Source organism: Sminthopsis crassicaudata, chromosome 5 (assembly GCF_048593235.1).
Source record: "Sminthopsis crassicaudata isolate SCR6 chromosome 5, ASM4859323v1, whole genome shotgun sequence".
In the NCBI taxonomy this organism is placed as follows: domain Eukaryota; kingdom Metazoa; phylum Chordata; class Mammalia; order Dasyuromorphia; family Dasyuridae; genus Sminthopsis; species Sminthopsis crassicaudata.
The window spans coordinates 188,356,573-188,380,329 of NC_133621.1; the positions used below are offsets into that span (position 1 = coordinate 188,356,573).

General features: G+C 35.6%; 1 protein-coding gene across 1 annotated transcript in view; it reads left to right on the top strand.

Annotated features, from left to right (window-relative positions):
* GUCY2C (guanylate cyclase 2C) overlaps positions 1-23,757 on the top strand; it is a 107,428-nt gene that overhangs the window by 74,188 nt on the left and 9,483 nt on the right. The window contains exons 17-24 of the mRNA XM_074269105.1: positions 642-774; positions 3,018-3,155; positions 4,281-4,369; positions 9,221-9,312; positions 10,837-10,995; positions 16,243-16,435; positions 18,859-19,033; positions 23,454-23,552. Of these exons, the coding sequence (XP_074125206.1) occupies positions 642-774; positions 3,018-3,155; positions 4,281-4,369; positions 9,221-9,312; positions 10,837-10,995; positions 16,243-16,435; positions 18,859-19,033; positions 23,454-23,552 (1,078 nt within the window). The remainder of the gene's footprint in view (positions 1-641; positions 775-3,017; positions 3,156-4,280; positions 4,370-9,220; positions 9,313-10,836; positions 10,996-16,242; positions 16,436-18,858; positions 19,034-23,453; positions 23,553-23,757) is intronic.

Genomic DNA, 23,757 nt, shown 5'->3' on the forward strand with positions numbered 1-23,757 from the left:
CAACTACAAGATTCCTGGTCACCAGGGGATGACGAACACAAGATCTCCATAACAAAATGAAACATAGATCCTAGAATCAGAAAGGACCACAAAAATTGATTTGGTCCAAATCCATGCTTCCTAGGTGTTATTATGTCCCTTACAGATTAAAGAACTGAAGTGCAGAGAAATGAAACAACTCAAAGGTCACATAGCAAGGAAGTGGTAGAGGAAATTATAAATATCCTTGTCACCTCTCTCCTAGAGCAATTCCCTTTTCATTATGGGAATTTACTGACCTTTTGTTGATGGGAAATTTAAGTTAAACTAGTTATCTTGAAGATAACCAAAGTTTTATTACATTGTTAGCATATCATTTTAGGCCTCATATGCTGAGAAAAATATGTGTGCAATGGTTGGTGCATAGCAATTCCTCAATAAATATTTTCTGATTTTAATTGAATTAAATGAACTGAAAAGTTTAATTAACTGAGCTGGTGGATTGCTGTATTTTGTATGTCCCCTAATTTGTTCACTATTTTAAAAGAAAATCATATCTAAAAACAAAATATCTGTGAATTCTCAGTTATTTTCAAGGCTATCAGCTATTTCATTTCTTTTCTTCTTCTTTTTTTTTCTGTTTGAAATTGGAAAAATGATAGGGCATGTCCTATCTGCACTCCAGTAAAACTGAAGTACATGGTCGTCTGAAGTCTACTAACTGTGTGGTAGATAGCAGAATGGTGGTGAAGATCACGGATTTTGGTTGCAATTCCATTTTACCTTCAAAGAAAGGTCAGTAATTATCCTATTTAACTATAATTTCCACACTTATTGGTGACTTTAATCTCTGGGTTTGAACTTTTTTCATAATCACAGCTGAGCTATTTGTATCATAGAATAGAGTAATGGGGGGCAGCTAGGTGGTACAGGGGATAGGGCACCAGCCCTGAAATCAGAAGGACCTGAATTCAAATGTGCCATTAAACACTTAAGACTTCCTGGCTGTGTGACTCTGGGCAAGTCACTTAACCCCAATTGCCTCAGCAAAAAAAAGAATAGAGTAATGGGCAATCCTCTCCTAGGTGGTGAAGTAGATAGAGAGAGCATCAGGCCTGGAGTCAGGAAGACTTGACTCTGGGTAAGTCACTCAACCCTGTTTACCACAGTTTCCTCATCTGAAATGATATAGAAAAAAGAAATGGCAAACTACTCTAATATCTTTGCCAAGAAAATCCCAAATGGGTTTACAAAGAGTTGGATATGACTGAAAACAACCAAACAACAACATATATTTGTGTATGTGTGTGTGTGTATATATATATATATGTGTGTGTGTGTGTGTGTGTATGAATATAGATGTGTATATATGTATATAAATAAACATATATATTATATACACACATATGTAGATACACACATAATACTAGTTATGTGTATATATACACATGATGTACACGTATGTAAATACATATATGGTTTAATTATATACATACATGCACACATAGTGTAGATGTATATATCTACATATATACTATTTAAGTGTATATATACATATATACATTACATTATCAATTATACTATTTCACTGCTATGTGCAAGCAGTCACCTTCATGGGGTGAAGGATTCCTGGGAGCCTGGTGCTGAGACCTGTTCTGCTGCAGATCATCATTTACCTTTCATAGGAAGTCTCTAAGAGAGCTCCATGTTCCATGAGGGCAAGAAATTGTTTCTCATTGTCAAATGCTTCATCATCCCTTCTCCTCAGGAAATCATGTTGGGTACTTAGGACTCATTTGTTCAGAAAATTATGAAGGTCTTGGGGTCAGAGTGGAGTGAGGAGATAGGGCAGATCAAACATTGCCTTTTTAAATACTTCTCCCAATTCTTTATACTAAGAAGTCTACACAAACTCCACATGGAACAATTTTCAATGGCATTAGTGCCACGTGAAAAAGTCCCATTCAGCTCAGTTCTTAGACTGTCACTGAATTAAGTCTGTAGGGAGGAACCAGATCTATCAAATGATCCCATGGCTGATTTTCTAGTCCAAGCTAGATATGCCCATCATTCCCAAACACAGTTATTCAAATTCAATAACTGAAACTTTACTGTACTTACCATGTTCAGAGCATTATTTTCAAAGATTCAGAATATATTCCCATCTATCTGTAGTTGCTGCATGTTCATGGACAGCTTGCTGACTTTTTAATCCTCCTGGATCCTTAAAGGCCCTTTCCCTGACCCTTGAGAGGAGACCTAGTGTGTGGCCAGAAGCACAGAACTTCCAGAGTACTAGGCTCCCATGTCAGAACTTTCAGTCACCTAGACTTCCCCTTCCTCCACATTGCTCTTCCCCAGAGTGGACTAGAAAGTCAGCCTTGTGGTCATTTCAATTCAATACTTTCACCTTTATCAAATGTTCTAAGCCATGTCTGATTCATATTCATCACTTCTTATAGCAAAGTAACATTTGATTGAATCTTCTCTATCAATCCCCTTTATGAATATGAAGAATTTAGGAAAGCATGGGAAAATGATACCTGTCTTTATTTTTTAGAGAATGAGAACTATAGGAGTAGAGCATTGCATAGATCAATGTCAGACTTAGTTTATGAGCTGGAGAGTTTTGCTGAATTCTTTTCTCCCAAACTACCTTTTTTAATCTTTGTTACAAATAATAACTTGATGGGCATAGAAGGAATATGTTAGGGAATGATAGTGATGTTAAGAGAAATCAATAAAAAAAATTTTAAAAGAAAAGAAAAAAATCTAATTTTAATAGAAGCAGTAAGGTAAATGTTAAACCTTTCCCTTATACCAGCATTACAATAAACTTCTATTTGGCTTTGAACGTCTCCTTCCTCCCCCCCAAAAAAAAGAAAGTAAAAGAAAAAAACATTCTTCCTCTAAATTCAAGATAAGCTTTCTTTCAGTTAGGTCAGATTATACAAGCAAAGAATTTGAAAGGAGAAAAGGGTTTTGGGGGATGGATGAATGAAAGATGTTTCCACCCTCAACTGCTTTTGGCACCTCAGATCTGTGGATGGCTCCTGAGCACCTCAGAGAAGCAAATGTGTCTCAGAAAGGTGATGTGTACAGCTATGGGATCATCACACAAGAAATTATACTTCGAAGAGAAACCTTTTATACCCTGAAGTGTCGGGATCAGAAAGGTAAGGGTATCACTTACTAAGAGCACTAAGCTAATTCTGCTACTAACTCTAATATAAGGACATTCATTTCATCCCTGCATAATGAAGCACACCGAGCTTCAGTTTTCCTTTTCTATAAAATTGGAGCAATGATCTCTGTTCAGAGAGGTAATGTGGTATGGTAGATCGAGTCAACAAGATCCAGATTGAAATCATCTTGTCTCTGACACATCCTGGCTGTATAATTCTGGCCAAAATTATTAAACCTCTCACTGACCCAGGAAAATCTGGATGAAGGTTAAGTGGCAGAGGAATTGCTGTTCTGCCTTAGTAGATGTCAGTCGATGAAAATTTAATAAGTGTCTAGTAAGTGCAGCTAGGGAGTACAGTGGATAAAATATCAGGTCTGCAGTCAGGAAGACTCATCTTGAGTTCAAATTCAGATACTTACAAGCTGTCATTTAACCCTGTTTGCCAAGTTCCACATTTGTAAAATAAGTTCCACTCCAGTATCTTTGCCCCCAAAAAAACCCTCAAAGAGTTGGGTACAACCAAGCAACGACAACAATAAAGTTCCAGGCATTATGATAAGATCAGTCTAGTCCAAAAAATAAAACATTGATCCTATCGACTTTACAGAATTCTTATGAGAATTAGATGGAGGCTCATTTGCTAAGATGACAAAATGTCATTCCTACCTTATGAAAGGGGTTGTAGAAATCAAATGATAAAATCAAATTCTATTTATTAGAAACAATATGGAGTATCATCATTACAGTTATTATTGTGGGTTGGAAAACCTTCCCATGATCCCAGTTATTCCTTTCTCTAATGATCCCAATAGAAGAGACATCTTTGTTCGATACTTGTGCTCAATCATTTACTCTAGATAGATGACGTGGGTCATGTTCTTAATCACAGAATACTAGCAGTTCTTACATTGGCTAGCTCCAAACACACCTCATCCCTGGGTCTTATGATGTTACTGCAGCAAGGGATAATCTTATTTTCCTTTCCCTTTCACCTGGTGGTTTTGTTTGATGTGGCTGACAAGGAAATAAAAAGTGCTTGTCAAGGTAAAGTTTGCTGAAAACCAATATCCAGGCTGCTATTGAAATGTCTAATTACTGTGTATTGCCTCCTTAGAAAAAATTTACAGAGTGGAGAATTGCAAGGATTCAAAACCATTCCGCCCAGACCTCTATCTGGAGACATCTGATGAAAAAGAATTGGAAGTAAGGCATATCCTCCAGGAAACCCTTCTCTTACCTCCATAGCATATCATTCTACCTACATCAGCCACAGCTATTCACCAGATGATGGTGTCCAAAAATGTTAAGAAGTGGAGCAAGAAACTCCTATTTTACTTACCTTCCTACTCTTTTTTTTTTCCCTTCACTATTCACTTGTTGTCATATTAATTCATCAATTCACCTTGTAGTCACTTGGTTCATCTGCACAATCATGAATACACCAGCCCATGCCATGCTCTTCCTTGACTCAGGGAGACACTTATTGCTGTAGAAAAAGACTAAAACATGAATTCAGAAGACCTAACTTGATCCCATTTACTTGCTCTATCACATTTGGTTAAGTCATTTAACTTTTCTGGGTATGTTTCTTTGTTTATAAAAAGAAAGGGAAGAGAAGAAGGAAGGGAAAGGAATAAACATTTACATAATCCCTACCTACTAGTGTCAGGGACACTAAATGCTTTGCAAGTATTACCTCATTTGATAATACACAAGAATGTCAATCCTACCTTAGAAGAGCTATTGTAAGGATCAAATGATAGAATAATAAATACTTAGTAGGGAAGAAAACTATCATTTATATAGCCCTACTATGGGCCAGATATTGTGCTATGTGACTTTACAAATATTATCACACTTGATTCTCACAACTATCCTGGAAGCTAGAGAGTATAATTACCCTCATTTTATAGCTGAGGAAACTGGGGGAAACAGGAAGGCAAACAGGTGATGTGCCTAGATAACACAGCTAGTAGCTGTCTGAGGCCAGATTTGAATTCAGATTTTCCTGACTCCAAGCCCAGTGCTCTATTCACTGAACCACTAGCTACCTATAAATTGTAAAGCACAATAAATCTAAATTTTTATAAATTTTAATATAGGTATTTACATTGCACACGTGCATGAATGCATTATTTATTGCCATGTAAGGCAACACAGTATGTTATTGTTAGGTTTTTTGTCTGTCATTCTCAAAAAGAACCAAGAAATCAGGCAAGTGAAGCCATGGCATGCAAGTAAATTGGATTTGAGGGAGGGAGGTCTGTGCAAAATCACCAGCCTTACTTTCTGTTCCAGAGCCATCTGGAGCCAGTGGCAAGATGACAAATGGAGATGGCTCTGGATGCAGTAGGAGACCTTGACTTTTTTAAACTAAGGTCTTTAACAAGTCTCAGTTTTACTGAGGCAATGGCCTGTCAGTGATTAAAGCTAGGTAAGAATTAATGCAAAGAATGGCCTCTTTTATCTAGTCAAATAATAATAATAAAAAAATCAATCTGGTAGGGGAAGAAAGAACCTAAGATAGTTTTCAATAATCATCTTTACAAAACCTTTCAACATTCATTTTTATAAGATTCTGAGTTCCAAATTTTTATTTCTCCATACTTTATGATCCCCCTCCCCAAGATAGCAAGCAATCCAATATATGTTTTACATGTACAAACTATTTTAAATATATTTCCATATTAGTCATGTTGTTAAAAAAATCAGAACAAAAGGGAAAAACCACAAGAAAGAGAAAACAAACAAACAAAGGTGAAAATATTATGCTTCTATCAGCTTTCAGTCTCTCTCTTTGAATGAGGATGGCATTTTCCATTGGAAATTGTCTTGGATTGCTACATTGCTGAGAAGAGCTAGGTCCATCATAGTTAATCATCACATAATCTTAACTGTGCACAATGTTCTCTTGGCTCTGTTTACTTCACTCAGCATCAGTTCATGTAAATCTCTTCAGGTTTTTCTGAAATAAGCCTGCTCATCATTTCTTATAGAACAATATACCATAGATTTATTCAGTCATTATCCATCACTTTCCAGGTTCTTGCCACTACCAAAAGGGCTACTACAAACACTTTGCACTTATAGGTTCTTTTCCCTTCTTTATGATCTATTTAGGGTACTAACCCGGAAATGCACTGCTGGATCAAAGGATATGCAGTTTTACAATCCTTTGGGCATAGTATCTTCTTACTCTCCAGAATAGCTGGATCATTTCACAATTCCACTAACAATGCATTAGTGTTCCAGTTTTCCCATATTCCCTACAATCTTTATTATCTTTTCCTGTCATTTTAGCCAATCTGATAGGTATGAAGTTTTTTCATTACATTTCTATAATAGGAATTTAGAGCATTTTTTTCATGTGATTATAGATGGCTTTAATTTCTTCATCTGAAAATTGTCTATTCATATCCTTTGACTATTTATCAAGTAGAAAATGATTTGTATTTTTATAAATTTGACTCCGTTCTTTCTATAATTTAGAAATGAGGCCTTTATCAAAAACACTGGCTATAAAAATTGCTTTCCAGATTTCTGCCAAACAACTTTCAAAGACAATAATTTGCAGAACAGATTTTTTTTTTAGATCGATAAATAAAAGGTTTATTGTAGAAATTTGGAAGTAAAGTTCAGTTAGAAAGACGCCAGGGCCAAAGGTGGCTGCTGGGTGGGCAGGAACCCCTACATGGCTGGAAGGATACCATGTGTTGGCTGGGAGGGGTCCTGCCCCCTGCAGAACAGATTTCAGTTTGACTTGGTAGAGTATTTCCTCACCAAGAATATCCTACATTAACGAAATCGTAGGTCCGATCCAATAATATAAACATAATGCGATAGATATATAATAGTTTACTTAGGTTTTATCATGGTGTTTGATAAAAAGAAAACCCTCAGTCTCTTCTTGGGTCAAGAGAGATGTAGGCTAAATAAGAGTGTAATTAGACATATTTGGAATTATTTGCATAACTGGTTCCAAAGAGCAGGTGTTAATATGAAGAGTTTGGGTTACTTTGGATTAATTGGGATTGTTAATTTGAAAGAATTTGGATTAATATGATGTAGATTGAAAAGAGAACGGTAGTAGAGTTCTTAATCTTGTGCTGTTTAACATTTTTTATTTAACATTTTGATCGGTGACATAATTCATCAGATCAATGCCAGAATGAGTTTTAAAAGAACTTAACAGGTTGGGACCTTTATCTAAATGAAATACAATGAAATTCAATCAAGGGTAATGTTTAAAAATTGATATTTCATATAAAAGATGGGAGAGGCATGTCATTAGATAGCAGTTTGAAAAAGATCTGTAGATTATAGTTAACGGCAGTTTGATAAGAATCAATAACGTGGTATAGACTACAAGAAAGCTAATAAGATGCACAGGCTTCATTCAGAGGTGTAAATCACTCAGGAGCAAGTTGGTGATAGTCCTACCATATTGTAGCCTGATCAGACCACATCTGAATTATTGTGTTAATTCTGGGCACCACATAGGAAGAATACAATCTAATAAACTGGAGAATGTCTAGAGAAGGCTCATAGGCTAGTGAAAGGCCTTGAGTCCATGGCATAAAGGTTGAGTTGTTTAGCTTGGAGAAGAGAAGGCATGATGGGGATGTGGGGGGTGAGGTCAAGGGATGGGAGGAAGCAAAATAGCTGTATATATTCAAAGGTTGTGGTGTGAGAGATCAGATTTGTCCTGTTTTCCTCCAGAAAACATATCTGAAGTTGAAATGCAAAGAGACAAAAGTGGAATGGGCTGGCTCCAGAGCTGGTGGGTTCTTCTCAATAGAGGCCTTCAGTCAAAAGCTGAAGGGCTACTGTTTGATGTTCCATGCTACAATTTAATATGTTGTAGAATAAATTCCTTTTCAAATTTGGGTTGGACAAGATGGCCCCTGTGATGTTTCTTTTGGCGCATAATATTTTTGGATGTATGAGACTCCCTTTCTTATACATAATGTCCTAATTAAATTAGATGCATCTATCATTATCATTCTGCCTACTCCTTTGTTCATTTGTGCCTGGAAGAGATTCCTTTTACCACCATCTGGCACTGTCGAAACCATTTCCTTATATGATGGGTTTAACTCAAGTATTGTTACCGTCCTCATGAAGCTTTCTCTTTTCTTGTCCCCTGTCCCAACAACCTCACACACACACACACACACACACACACAAAATAATTTCTCTTTTATCAAATTACTGATGGTACTTTGGACTTTCCCCTTTCCTTTCCACAATCTGCCTTACATCACAGTTATTTGTGTATAAACCTCCCTTCTCTTTATTTATTATATATTTATTTTTAAATTACATATATGACTAATATATTATATAATATATATTATTTATATTTGATATATAACATATATTACATGTGTGATATATAATATATATTATTTATATCTAATAGAGATTTGAAATTATAATTTCATTTCTAGCCTTAATGTCTCATATATATAGTCCCCTGTGGATAGAGTATTAGATTTAAAATTACAAAGAGCTGGGTTTTAATCCTATCTCAATACTTATTAACTGTATGACTCTGGGCTCCAACACTTAAATTCTTTAGATTTCAGTTTCTTCATCTGTAAAATTATAGTGTTGGACTAAATGATCTCTAAGCTCCAAGTCTATACACTCCTATGATCTGTTAAATTCCTGAATATGACACACACTCCCTAATGTTTTCTCATGTTTTATCCCTGAGCTACTCCAGAGAACGAGGCAGTGAGTACAGATTAAAGCAATAAGCTGAATTTCACCTAAGATTTTAAGGCCCCATTGCTCCTCTTGATGTACAGGGTGGTAGGAGCAAGTGAAGCCCCTGGCAATGGTTGGAGCAGAAATTTAAAGATTAGTTAGTAAATTAGAGCTCCTCAAATTAGAATTAGAATTGTAGCACGAACTTGAAACACTCAGTGGGTTGCTTTTAATCTACTGTGGAAAGGAAGATAAACAGGATTCCATCTTGATTCCTCTTGCTGCCTTGACATCACTTCTCTCTTGGTTTATCTTTCTCATCTTTCTCCTGCTTGCTAACAGGTATATTTACTTGTTAAAAGTTGTTGGGAAGAAGACCCAGAGAAGAGACCAGACTTCAAGAAAATTGAGAGCACCCTGGCTAAGCTATTTAGGTATGAGTGGTATTCCTTGTTTTCCTTCCAAGAAATTCGGAATGTTTCCTCATCTGTAAAATGGGGCTCATACTTACTCTGCCTTTCTACATGGGTTGTCATAAAGAAAGTCCCTTGCTTTCAAGCCTTATAAGCTCTTACCAAAAGGTTGCTGGTAAATATATAAAACTGGCTGTTAAGAGGTGGGGGGAGGGGGAAATATATGCATGATATATATATATTTTTAATAACATATTTAACTTTTTCCCATTACTTTCTTAAGTCTTGACAATCTACTTAATAGCAAATTAAGCCAAATAAATAAAATAGTAATTGTCAATTTCTGAAGGTTCTAAAAATGTAACAGTCAGGTCTTCAAATGAATAAGCAGAGTAATATACAACCCTATACTTAAACAAATATTACTCTGGCTTATTCAGAGAAAAATGATCTACTTTTCTGAATGGGAATCTTACCTATTTTGTAAAAATAAGAAATATATTTCAGAGGATTGGACTCTGAGAGCATAAAAACACAGTTTCTCTGCCTACTACTTTTGCAAACTTTAAGGTACTATATAAAAATAACGACACTTGAAACATGACCAAAGTATATTTAGAGAGGATTTCAGGGAGTCTTAATCAGTTTTGCATCATCTTTCTTGGCTATTCTGAGATCAGTGTCACTAATCAGAATGCATGTTGGTGCAACACCAGGAATAGGATATTATGCAAAAGTTATGCAAAACACCAGATTTCATATGATCTCAGAGAAGGATGTATTCCTGTTTATATATCTACATGTCTCTCTGTGTGGTGTGTAAATATACATATGCAGTTTATGTATCTTGGATACCAAACTCTTATGAAAGAAATTTGTTACAAAGATTGTTTCCCCATTTGACCATTTCTTTTTTTCATATTCTATGTGCATTACTGTTTGTGCAGAAGCTTTTAAATTTCATGTAATTAAAGTAATCTATTTTATTTTTCAAAATTTCCCCTCTCTCTTGTTTGGTTAAGAACACATCTGCCCACAGCTGTATACGATCTGCTTCTCCTCTTGCGCAGAGCTTTTAAAGGGATTCGTTCCCATTGTAGGCCATCCCCTTGTCTGACACCCCTCTCACCAACCAGACTGAAGACTGAGTGCAGAGACTATTTCTTCTACTTTTTAATCTCCTGTACCATCTTGCCCAATGCCCTGCCCACATTCAGTACATGCTATCAAGCTGACTCCAAGGCCCTTAGGATTTGCTCACAAAAACAAACACAGAAAACAAACCTACCCAAACTCCCCCTACTTTTCAGGAAAATAGAAATAGTAAATCCCGGGTATGCATTAGTAGCCTAAAAAGACCTACAGTGGCTCAGATTTATCTGCTCTGCTTTCAAACTAGATTTAAAAATGCTTTCCTCCTCACCAGTGCACTCCCTTCAAAGACTTCGGACCCATGGGCCTGGGCCAGTTTGCACGGCAGGCACAGCTTTCAGATGGTTCCTACCTCCCCCACCCTTGGATAACTTTTCTTTATCTTTCCTACAGTAATTTTCACAGTCAAAACAGTGAGAGCTACATGGACACCTTAATCCGACGCCTTCAGCTCTACTCCCGAAATCTGGAGCATCTGGTGGAGGAAAGGACCAAGCTGTACAAGGCCGAGCGGGACAGAGCCGACAGGCTTAACTTCATGTTGCTGCCCAGGTGAAATGAGGCTCCTGCTGGGGTGGTTTCCCAGCATTCCATAGCCATGCTTCATAGGGTTACATTGTGCTCCAGCATGCTTTCTAGGGGTTCTTTCTGGTTCTCTCTGGTTCTCTCTCTTTAGCTCTGTATTCTTTTCTTCTTCTTCTTCTTCTCCTCCTCCCCCTCCTTCCCTCCTCCTCCCTCTACCCCTCCTCCTCCCCCTACCCCTCCTCCTCCCCTTACTCCTCCTCCTCCTCCTCCTCTTCCTGCCAACAGATTAATGCTAAGGATACGCTTTGTTAACCTATATAATCCATGTGAATTCTGTGGATCTTTATCCTCATACCCACATGAACTGGTAAAGTGAGTCCTCAAAGAACAGCTATATTGGACAATTATATCCTCGACTATTTTAAGATCCTTGGGGTAATTAGAAGAGTTACAAGTGTAACTATTGGTTTAAGCCCCAATTCTGGTGTGTGTTTATCTATCCTAATGTCAGCCTCAGTGATTGTGGCTCTATGTCATCTAATCAAATATCCAATAAGTTTTACAAAGACATATAATGATACCATATATGGCAAGCATGTACCCTAAAGAAATTAAAGGAAAGGAAAAGGAATAAATATGTACAAAATATATCTTTTTTTCATAATAGTTTAAAACTGGAAACCTAAGAGGTGCCCACATATTAGGGATTAGCTAAACAAATTATGGTTTAAGAATTCAATGGACCATAATTGTTTCATATCACATGGCAAAATGGACAATTTCAGAGGAAACTGGGAAGGTTTCTATGAACTGATGCAAAATGAATTGAGTAGAACAGGAGAACAATATATGAAAAAAGATAAAGAAAAACAACTTTGAAAGACTTTAGAAGTCTGATCAATGCAGTGATAAATCCAGATTTCAGAAAATGAAGTACCTCCTATCAGAGAATTATTGCTTTTAAAATACAGATTTGAGAACCACATTTTTTAACATGGCCAAGGTGGACATATGTATATTTGTACTGAGGGTTCAGTTTTTTAAAATAATTTTTCATTTTATTTTTATTTTTTGTTATTATTCAGCTAGAAGAGGGGAAGGAAGGGAGAGATAAGTGCATATTAATTAATTAGAAAAAAGTTAAAAATTTCAAAAGAAACAAAAAAAATTTACAAAGCCAAATTCATTTCTGAATTTTACTACCAGAGTAGCCCCATTGCTTGTAAGCAATGTCCTATAGGACAGAGTATTAATACTGAGTGAAACCAGCTATACTCTGTTCAAAAGTAATATCTCAAGCGTCACAAGCAGTGAGTGATCAATACCTGAATCAATCACTGTCTTGTATTTAGAAGCTTAAAACAGAGTCTTTTTGTGATAAGAGCAACAAAAAAAGCATTAATTCTCTTCCATCCGAGTTCCCACCCACTCTGTACCCCATATACGTCAAATGTAGATCCAAAAATGTTTGACTTTAGTAATTCCACAGTGACTGAGGAATCTAAAGGATCATAAGAAAAGACCTCTCAGTATGATGACTCATAATGTTCTTCCAGCATTGATAGAAAATGTGGGGAACATCTGTGAAGCAGCACACACAATTTTTTGCACAAACTTTTCAAGAATGGTGGCAGAATGGGGCAGCTAGGTGGTGCAGTGGATGGAGCACCAGCCCTGAAGTCAGGAGGACCTGAGTTGAAATCTGGTCTCAGACACTTAACAATTCCTAGCTGTGTGACCCTGGGCCAGTCACTTAACCCCATTTGCCTCAGCAAAAAAAAAAAAAAAAAAAAAATGGTGGCAGAAAATTTCCATTTTTAAAAATGGAAAACCTCAGGAACTATCAGAATAAAACATTAACTGTATCATCATGATGTTCCATAGTCTTTAAGCCTTCTACTTTTGGTAGTTCTGAAAAAGACTGAAAAGATCATGTCATGCATAATTATTGAATCTTGAATAAAAGACCTAATAAAGATGAGTATACATATTGCAAATTTAAGATGCCTGGGACTGTCTATTAGACTGTCAATGGTTTTCGGAGTTGGGCCTGAGCAGGGTCATGTCACACTTAGTAAGAACCTAACAAGGTCACATCTCCATACTAGAAGAACTAATTATGATACATGAATGGAATGGAACATGATTGTGTCATAAGAAATCATGTAAAGGATAGGTTCAAAGAAATCTGGAAACACTTTTATGAACTAAGGCAGAGCGAAATGAGCAGAAACAGTAGAACAATAGCAACAACATTAGAAAGACAAGAATTTTGAAGGAGTGAAGAACTCTGATCAAGGCAATGATGTCCATGGTATAAGAAAACTGGTGATGGACCGTGCTATCCACCACCAAACAGAGAAATGATGGGTTCAAGATAAAAAAAGAGACATATTTCTGGATATGACCACTGTAGGAATTTGTCTTTCTTGATTATGCATATTTGTTAGAAGGGTTTTCTTTTCCTTTTAAATTGGAAATGAATTAAAATGGAAGGGAAAGAAAATAAATGCTTGTCCATTTTTTTCTAATAAATGTATTTATTTTTAATATAGATCACTTTATAAATCATGTTGGGAGAGAAAAAATAGAGCAAAAGGGAAAAAACCAAGGGAGAGATTAAAAAACAAAACAAAACAGAAAAAGAAGTGAACATAGCATCTGTTGATTTACATTCAGTCTCCTTAGTTCTTTTTCTGGATGCAGATGGCATTTTCTGTCCAAAGTCTATTGAGATTGTTTTGAATATCTGAACCACTGAGAAGAACCAAGTGTTTCATAGTTGATCATTGCCCATTCTTGCTGTGTACAATATATTTCTGGTTCTCCTTGTTTCACTCAGATCAGTTCATATAAATATTTCCAGACCTTTCTAAAATAAGCTTGTTTATTCTTTTTTATAGAACAATAATATTCCATTACCTTCATATATCACAACTTGTTTAGTCATCCCTCAATTGACGGGCATCTACTAATTTTCCAATTCTTTAATGCTTGTCAATTAAAATATGAAATAAATTTTAAAAATTTTTAAACTAAATGTGTACAAGTTTAAACACCTCTGAGAAATCAGTTACTAGAAGGCATAAACTGAGTACGAATAAGCTCTGGATTAATTTGGGAAGCATCAAATGCCTCAAGAGATAGGATAAAATCAGTTTACACTGCAGAGGAAATGTACTAGGAATGGTGGAAAGACTGACATATCTTTTGACCTATATAAGACAAAGATTGTAACACTGAGGAATAAATTTTCAGAAGCACTTATAAACAGCAAAGGGCTGAGGATAATTGATGTTCTTTTTAAAATCATAAGACTTCCCATAGTTATTGGCATTAACAGTGAGTGATAATAGTATCTGCAGAGAGGCAGTCCAAAGACAAGCTAAACACATTGAAGAAAAGTAGCTTCAGAACTCAACAAAGGTAGACCCAGAAAGAAGAACTTCATGAGGCCTCCAAAAAGGAATTATAAGTTACCCCTTTGGTCACATATATTCCCTAAATTTGCACCCATTCTCCCCCTAAATCCTATGTGTAATTGTGGGAAAACATACTTAAGAGTTTTGGGGGGTTGTTCAATAAAAATGTCACATCCCTTAGTAAGTACTCCTTTTTAAAAGCTAATTAGCTATGTTTGGCTAGTTAATTATAAATGGGAAGAGCACTAAATGGGGACTTGTAAATAATAGAACTAGATACACCACACCAATCTGTGAGAGATAGATTTTTTGAATATTAATGCTAATAGTTTGTTTTTGACTAGAAAAAGAGGTGAACAGATAATATAAAGTGAGATATAAGAGATGGAATGTGCAAGTGTTAACTATATATCCATGCTATATTTAAAAAAAAAAAAAAAGGTAAAGGACAATAGCTTACTCATGGGAGATTTATGTAAAAGTGGGGAATGTAATCTCACATTCTTTATATGTGTTAGAGACCTAATAGAATTTTATTAAATTAATGCAAAGGTATGGATAGGTTGCTTTTTTTGTACCAATGAAGGGAACCACCATGCCAAAGTTCTGAGTCCACCACTGCATTGCTAATGAAGGACTCTGTGACTTAGGGTATCTCTGGTCAACAAATGGCAGCTCAACAAATGATCATCCATCTACCCACCACCTAATAGAGAAGTGATAGATTCAAGATGTGGAAAGAAACATATTTCTGGACATGGCCATTATAAGAATATGTATGGCCTATTACATTACTAGCTACTTTCCCACTCTCATCTCTACTGCTTAGATATAGTAAGAATCATTTGACTTGGTATGTAAAAGGTACCATATTCCAATTTATCATTACAGTTTGGGTTCTCCCAGGGACTGAATTTACAATTTAAAGAAATCAAATATTTTTTTCTTTCCATTCATGACATTCAAAACTGATTTTTAAAGAAGAAAAAAAACACATTATCTCAAGCAATTTAATATTTATAACTTAAATATGTCACAAATGAAACTGCTTAGGAAGTCAAATGTGTTTTTTTAAAACACTAATAAAACTGGAGAGGATTTTTAATTTGGTCTAGATCTTATTAGCAAATTTAGGAATCCCCCCCCAAATTAATCTCATAAAAGACATTATGACTTTGAGTGTTTTCTAATTCTTGGGCAGTGAGTATCCTTTTGGACAGTGTTTGGTAATGAGTCAGCTTAGTAAAATAGAGGCTAAAATACTAAATTTGAAGTCAGGAAAAGTTGAATTTGAAAATTTCCTTAGACACATATTAACTGTATGAGCAAGTCACTCTCTTAGCCTCAGTTTCCTCATCTGAAAATGGGGATAATAATAGCATTTACCTCATAGGTTGTTCTAAGGTTCAAATGAAAAACCATATATAAAGCACTTGGGAAACTTTAACCAGCTATAAGTAATCTAGCTATTATTATTATTATTTAGCAAATAATTCATGATTTTCATATTTAAAGTTTACATAAAATATCCCTTGATTTAGAGGTGCATGAGAGTATTGTGTATTTGAGAAAATGTGCATATATTAATTGTAATGTTCAAATATCAAGCTATTGTTATACATACCTTACACATGTTCCATGCATGTACATCTACATGCATATGCATGTCATTTTTCTTTGATTCCTCATTGTGAGTAATGAGGCAGTTGGGTTCATTAGGACTCCAATTATCTAGGTTTATTGATACATAATATAGATTTGTTGCTGCTGCATGGCAATGATTTCTGGGAGAAGAGAATAAATGGCTGAAACCTGAAGCTCTTCTCTTTGTGTTCTTCTTTCCCTTCTTCAGGCTAGTGGTAAAGTCTTTGAAAGAGAAAGGTTTTGTGGAACCTGAACTGTATGAGGAGGTCACTATTTACTTCAGTGACATTGTAGGCTTTACCACCATCTGCAAGTATAGCACCCCTATGGAGGTGGTCGATATGCTCAATGATGTCTACAAGAGCTTCGACCACATCCTGGATCACCATGATGTCTACAAGGTAACAGTGTTAAAATACTTTTAACAATGATTGAAAGACAATTAATATGTATGGTAAAAATGAGTTGTCTTCTTAATTGGAGTATTTTTTCCTCCTCAGAAGGACTTTTTTATTGCTTTCTGTCTTGGGAGAAGAGAAGTAAGAGAGAAGGGAGAAAAATTTGAAACACAAAATCTTACAAAAATGAATATTGGAAAACTATGTGTATTTGGAAAAAATAAAATACTATTGAGGAAAAAAAGAAGGAATTTTCCCAATTTTTAAAAAAGAAGTGGAAAGATGCAGGAAAATAGAGTCTATAGACTATAAGCTAATGAATTTGACTTTTATTCCTGAATAGAAATGAACTCTAAAATGTATCGTTAAAGGATCATTACTCTTGTGGACAAGATGGAAAGATGTGGTTTAGGCAATAGTATAATTGGGTAGATTTAACAATGGTGAAATGATCAGAACCAAAAAGTAGACTGATAGCAACTTGAAATCTGTCATGGAATGCAAGGAATCTGTACTTGGCCAATTGTTTTTTGATATTTTTATCCACGATATATAAAAGTATAGTTGGAATGTTAAAAGTTTTGCGTAGCATGAAAATGGAAAGGGTGTCAGCTTACATGCTACATGCAAAAAGTTCTTTAATAATGGTTAAAGAAAGTCTTACCAATGGGATCAATATATCAATTTCACAAGATGGGGAAAGTATGGCTAAGAAATCAGGTCATCTGAAAAAAAATCTGGAATTTTCTTAAATTGCAAACTCATTGAGTCAACAGTGTAATATGATAACTCCCAAACTCCTGAATATTATGAGCTTTTTTTCCTTCTTTCAAAAAAAAGAATCGGGTAATTTTTGCCTGATCCCAGAGGACAGAGGTAGGGACAGTGAGTTGAAGGTGCAAAGAGGTCTTGATTTAAGGAAATAACTTCTTAACTACTGAAACAATTGAAAAGTTGCTGCTTTCAGCTTCTCTTCTTATCTGTCTGATCCATTGCTCTAGGGTCTCCTTTTATTTTTATTTTTTTTAATATTTATTTATTTAATTTTCTTTGCAGGGCAATTGGGGATAATTGTCTATCATCACATGGCTATTAAGTATTAAGTATTTGAGTTCACACTTGAACTCAGGTCCTCCTGACTTCAGGGTTAGTGTTCTATCCACTGCATCATCTAGCTGCCTGCATCATCTAGCTGCCCCCAGTCTCCTTTTCTAGAACATCTTCCATGTCTTCTCTTCCATCCTTTGATGTAGGGAAGTTGAAACAAGGTGTTAATTCAGTGGAAGTGATGAGATAATGAGTTTCCATATATACTTAGTATGGTGATGTAAGTTCACACATATTCAGTATGCTGTAATGATGTAATTGTGCTAAGGTATATAAGGGCTAAGAAGGATTGAAAGAGAGGCATTCTATTTTTGTCCATCCTGGTGCTCTCCTGCACTAAGACCAAGGACTTGGGCTGGTCCCAAGAACCTCCAGAAAGCTAGCCCAAACATTATACTTTGATACACCCTACAACTGTTCTGGGTGCTCTCCTCTTTTTTCTCTACATATTCTTTCTTGGAAATCTCAGTAGTTACAAAGGATTCAATTATTGTTCCTATATAAATCTAATTATTTTGCCTTCATATCTCTCCCAAGCTCTGGTCCCATATCACTGTGTGCTAGACATCTATATTTGTACTTCCTATAGGTAGCTGAAATTCAACATCCTATTTTTTGAAGGCCATCACTACTTTATTGTGTCCCAGGTTGAACTAAAAAAATAAGATAAAATAATGCATGCAGTTGATAATAATATCAATTTTGAGTTAATTTTTAGAGAAGGATTTAGAATCTCAGTACTAGACTAATGTGTCTGACAATAATAATATTGATGATAACTGATGTTTATTTACATAGCATTTTAAAGTCCTCAAAAAACTTTATGTAAATTATATTATATCATAATAAGAACAGTCAATAAGGAAATGGCTCCCACTCATGAACTGGCATTTGAAAAATGGTCAATGCTAGACAATATACTTTTAGTATATTCTACCAAGTGGTGTGAGATAAAAAAGAGAAAATAGATCCTTTTCAATGAAGAAAATACAGGCATTTTTGAAATATTTCCTAATTTTTCTCTGCTGAGAGAAGTGGTAAAAGGTCAATTGCTGGAGTCACATAAAGTCATTCCACCCAATTTCAGTATTTATATGATGCTTATCATTAGAGTACATTATTAATTTATATTATTAATAAATTCATTGTGCAGCTAAAGTCCATGATAACTGTTTTATTTTTCATCTAACTAGATTAAATGACATTTTCTTAAAGGTAATTTCCACTAGTAGTGCTGTGCCATGCTCATGGTGTGCACTTTGTTCATATCACTGAAGATGTAAAATGTTGCATAAATTTCTACAAAACTGTTTTCACAGGTGGAGACTATTGGAGATGCCTACATGGTTGCTAGTGGATTGCCAAAGAGGAATGGCAATCGACATGCAGTAGACATTGCCAAAATGGCTTTGGACATCCTTAGTTTCATGGGATCCTTTGAACTCCAGCATCTTCCAGGTCTCCCTGTGTGGATCCGCATTGGAGTACATTCTGGTATGGAATTAAGTTATGTTAACCATAGCATTTTCACTCTTTTTGTTTGCTTGTATTTTATTTTCTTATTTTGTTTTCTTTTTGATCTGATTTTTCTTGTGCAGCATGATAATTGTATAAATATGTATACATATATATATATATATATTGAATTTAACATATATATTTTTAACATGTTAACATATATTGGATTTCTTGCCATCTAAAGGGAAAGGGAGGGAAAAATTTGGAACACAAGGTTTTGTAAGGGTCAATGCTGAAAAATTATCCATTCATGTTTTGAAAATAAAAGCCTGTAATAAAAAAATAACCATTTTTGAATAAAAGTTATGTTAACTAGGCATAAGGCTTACTTTTTTGCATGACCTAAGTCAGTAAGGAGAAAAGGTTTCCAAATGTGATTTCTGTACCAGCCTGCCATGAATATTTTATGTTATCTCTTTAAGTTCTAAGGATATTTAGATTTCCAGGAACTGTCAGATGTGTCTTCTGAGCATAAAAACTCCTGGGCAGGTTTTAGTTTTTCTCATTTGAATCCTTTTGATCATCAAGTGAGAGGAGACAGCTTTTAAAACAAGCTACCCCATGCTTCAACCTCATTAAGCGATTTGGGATTCTATTGCCTTTTTTTTCTCCATTTCTCCATGTATTTGTTATAGTAATATCATGAAAATATTTTTGATTAGATTGGATTATCTAAACAAGACAAGCTGGGCAAATTCCCATGCTGAAAGGGCATTTTTGTTCCTCTTCTGCACAATAATCTTCTTAGAAAAATGTAGGTCAACCCAGAACGAGGGTTTTTCACCTTTTTGTGTTGTGTCTTAAATCCCTTTGGCAGTTTGGTAAAGACTATGAACCATTTCTTAGAATTATGTTTTTCAATGCACAAAATAAAATATACAGAATTACAAAAGAAACTAATATGTTGAAATAGTTATCAAGGTTTTTTTGTTTGTCTTTGTTTATTTATTTATATATTTTAAGTTTCACAAAACCCAGGTTAAGAAGCCTATCTAGAAGCCTATTTTGTTGATTTTGTTGAACTTAGGTTCAACAAAAGGGATTAAAGGAAGCACCATAATCCCTAGGTATAAGAACTGGCAGCCAAATACCTATAGCTAGGGTGGTTCCTAGAAGACCACAAAATGGTGGCTCTGAAGTACTCTGATGAACCAGCAGCTGGAGCTGAGGGAGGCTGTAAGAAGGAGAAGGAAAGAAGGAGGGTTCCAGCCAGGGTGAACACAGACCTTATCCCAGATGCACAATCAGCATGAAAATGCTGCCTTCATCCTTCCTCCGATACCAAAGCAGCCCAGAGAAGGGAGAAGACCAGATGTTTGGTCTTTCCTTTTCTTCACTTGCATAAGCACACAATTCAGTCTGCAAATTGCTGCTCTAAGGTCTTCCCCACTTTGGTTGCTACTTTGCCTCACAATATTTTTATGTACTTACCTACTACTAATTACTTACCTCCACTGTTATTTTGATTAGGGGTGCTTTGAGTATTTATTTTAACTACATTATCCTTGTTAAGAAAAAAAGGTGTGTGTGTGTGTGTGTGTGTGTGTGTAGCATGATGAGATGTGCTTTAGATTAAAGCTTCTTCAACTGGGGGCCATAATCCCATGTAGGGTTTCACGAATCATGAGTCATGAAATGATGATTGATTGTCAGTAAATGTTTCATTTATATTTCCATTTTACATACCTATACACTTGGAGTCGCAGAAAATTTCTCAGGCAATAACAATCGTGAGTGGGGAAAATTTTTTATTAAAACTTTATTTTCAAAACATATGCATGGATATTTTTCAGCATTGCAAAACCTGTTCCAAATTTTCCTCCTTTTCCTCCCACTCCCTCCCCTGATGGCAAATAATCCATATATATGTTACACATGTTAAAATTATGTTAAATCCAATAAATGTATACATATTTATACAATTATCTTGTTGCACAAGGAAAATCAGATCAAAAAGGGTAAAAAATGAGAAAGAAAACAAAATGCAAGCAAACAACAAAAAGAGTGAAAATTATGTTGTGATCAAGTGCAAAAAATTTAAGAAACCTTGCTTTAGATCACATGAACTGTGGACCACAGGAACACTTGGCCAGCAGAACATGTGTCCCAGTGGGAGCTCTTGAGTTGTAGCTCAGAAGTGACATCCCTCCAGCCTTGACCATGCTGAGAGCTCTCGTTTGGGATGCGATGGGGACATAGTATCCCCCTTCTATTTATCAATAACTATCCCACAGTGAAAGTGAAAATATGAATTACTTCATATCCACACTTTCACAGAAGAGCTCTTTTCCTTGTAGGCATTATTTATCTTAATCATTGCTACTATTATTAGTAACAATAGTAAGATAAATGAATTTACATTTGTATAACATTTTTCTTCAAAGCTCTTCCATATAAGTGAGTTCCTTTGAATCTCAAAACAACTCTATGAGGTATATGTGACTGATATTATTATAACCATTTTATATACAAGGTCTCTGGGACACTGGTCACACTATGGGCAGGACTGAGGATAGAGACTCCATATCTACAGATTGCTGTGCTAGGAACTTTCTACTTGATCCCAGCTTCAAGTTTGTTTACCCCATTTTTCAATTGAGAGAGATTTGACCTTTGTATGTACCTAGGAACAGATGCAGTTTCTGGAAAAGAAGGCAAGATGAAAAGAAACCTAAAATTATCTCCTTTAAAAAGCAGCATCTTACTTAGGTGAAATGAAATTTTATTCTGAAATAGAAGTACCTTACCAATGGATGAAAGAATTTGCCTGGTATTTGAGGGAAATTTTTTTTTTCTTGGTAGCAGATGTTGGTGATTGTTTTTGTTTTTGTTTTTTGTTTTTTTTTAATCTACATAAGAGCATATTCTTTCCAGGATAAGACTATGCAAACAACATTAAAATCCAGAACCACTGAGAAAATCAGCCAGAAAATAGAAAATAGAAACATGAGAAACCCACAAAGTTAATTGGATTTGGTATTTTTTTCCCAACTGTTATTGCTTAATGAATAGCTGATTTTGCTACTCCTGAGTTAATTTTTAACTTTTAAAACTCCTTACCCTCAAATATTCCAACCAAATATTTGACTGAGCAACTGTTTTTCCTCCATCTGGCTCTCTGACTGAATATTTTTGTCTTTGGCAATTGGAATGGAGCATTGAGACCTTGGAAACAGAGAGTGGGGGTAGTTGCTATAGATGCAATTCCCAAACCCCAAGTGGCTTAGGTCAGAAGTACCTCATCTCATCCCTATTGGTCTTATGGTCTAGTGCTCCTAAACAGAATCCCATGCACAGAGGAATCCTCTCCCCCATACAGGAATGACCTCTGTCCTTAAATTCTCCCAGTGATAGTCAACCTAGAAGGGCAACACAGAAACAGAAGAAAGATGGTGGGAGGAATGTAGGCTTTCAACATGAAAGGGTGCTGGATTCAGAGGACGTGGGGTCAGATGCTCAGGTGACCTCCTGAGGGTATCACTGTATTATAACAATTGTGAATCCTTCATTGCAAAGGCTTCTTTTTTGCTTCTCAAGTTTAGAATGTTGACTTAAATATGAGGTCTTACTTTCAAGGATATAAAAATGTGTACTAAATATTACTAAAAACCAAATGTTGGTTCATGTCTACAAAGAGGAAAACAAAAAGTCAGGTATTTAGGCTTTCATGTAACCTTGTATTTCCAAAGTTAATTGTTAAAGTTGAGGTTTTGTGTTTTATTTTGAGCAATGGACATATGAGAATGGGCTTGAAATCCTTGTCCCTGGTACAGAATGTAAGACTTGTAAAGGATAAAAATGTCTTTGCTTATTAGGTTATTCAAGGGTAGAATTCATATCTCTAAGATACTACAAGGCTACCAAGTCCAATTCTTTTTACAAATGAGAAGACTGAGGTTGAGAGAGATTAAGTGATTTGCTCAGAATCAAATAGCTAAAAAGCCTAAAGCAGGATTTGAATTCATATCTTTTTGCTTTTAAAGCCAGTATTCTATCCATTATACATCCTAACTCTCCTCATTGAAAAAATATAACTTTAGGGGCAGCTAAGTGGTGCAGTGGATAGAGCACCAGCCTGAAGTCAGGAGGACTTGAGTTCAAATCTGGTCTCAGACACTTAACACTTCCTAGCTGTGTGACCCTGGGCAAGTCACTTAACCCCAATTGCCTCAGAAAACAAACAAACAAAACATATATATAACACATAGATTTGCTAACTGTTTTTGCCTTCCTAGACACCCATTGGCTGCAAATTTTTAAATTTAATGTTCTGTAAACTCCTTTGCCACTTTCCAGTGATAGAGTATCTAGCCCTGTAATCAATGTATTACATCCAGATTTAAGTTTCACCATGTTAAAAGCTACAAGTTCTCTTCTTTCTCCTCTCCCTTTTCAGGCCCATGTGCTGCTGGAGTTGTTGGAATCAAAATGCCTCGTTACTGTCTGTTTGGAGATTCTGTGAACACAGCCTCTAGGATGGAATCCACAGGCCTCCGTAAGAAAAGAAACGGGCTTTCTTTGTGGTTGAGAATTCACCAACAGAGTAGCATAGTAGAAAGAGCTGAAAAATATTGGTAGAGATAAATAAGACAGTGAGACGAGTATCCTTTTCTTGGACTGAAATTGTACTATTATACATACAAATTTTTCCCCCTGACATGATTTTCATCCTGGCTCATGCGTAATGAGATAGCTACGAA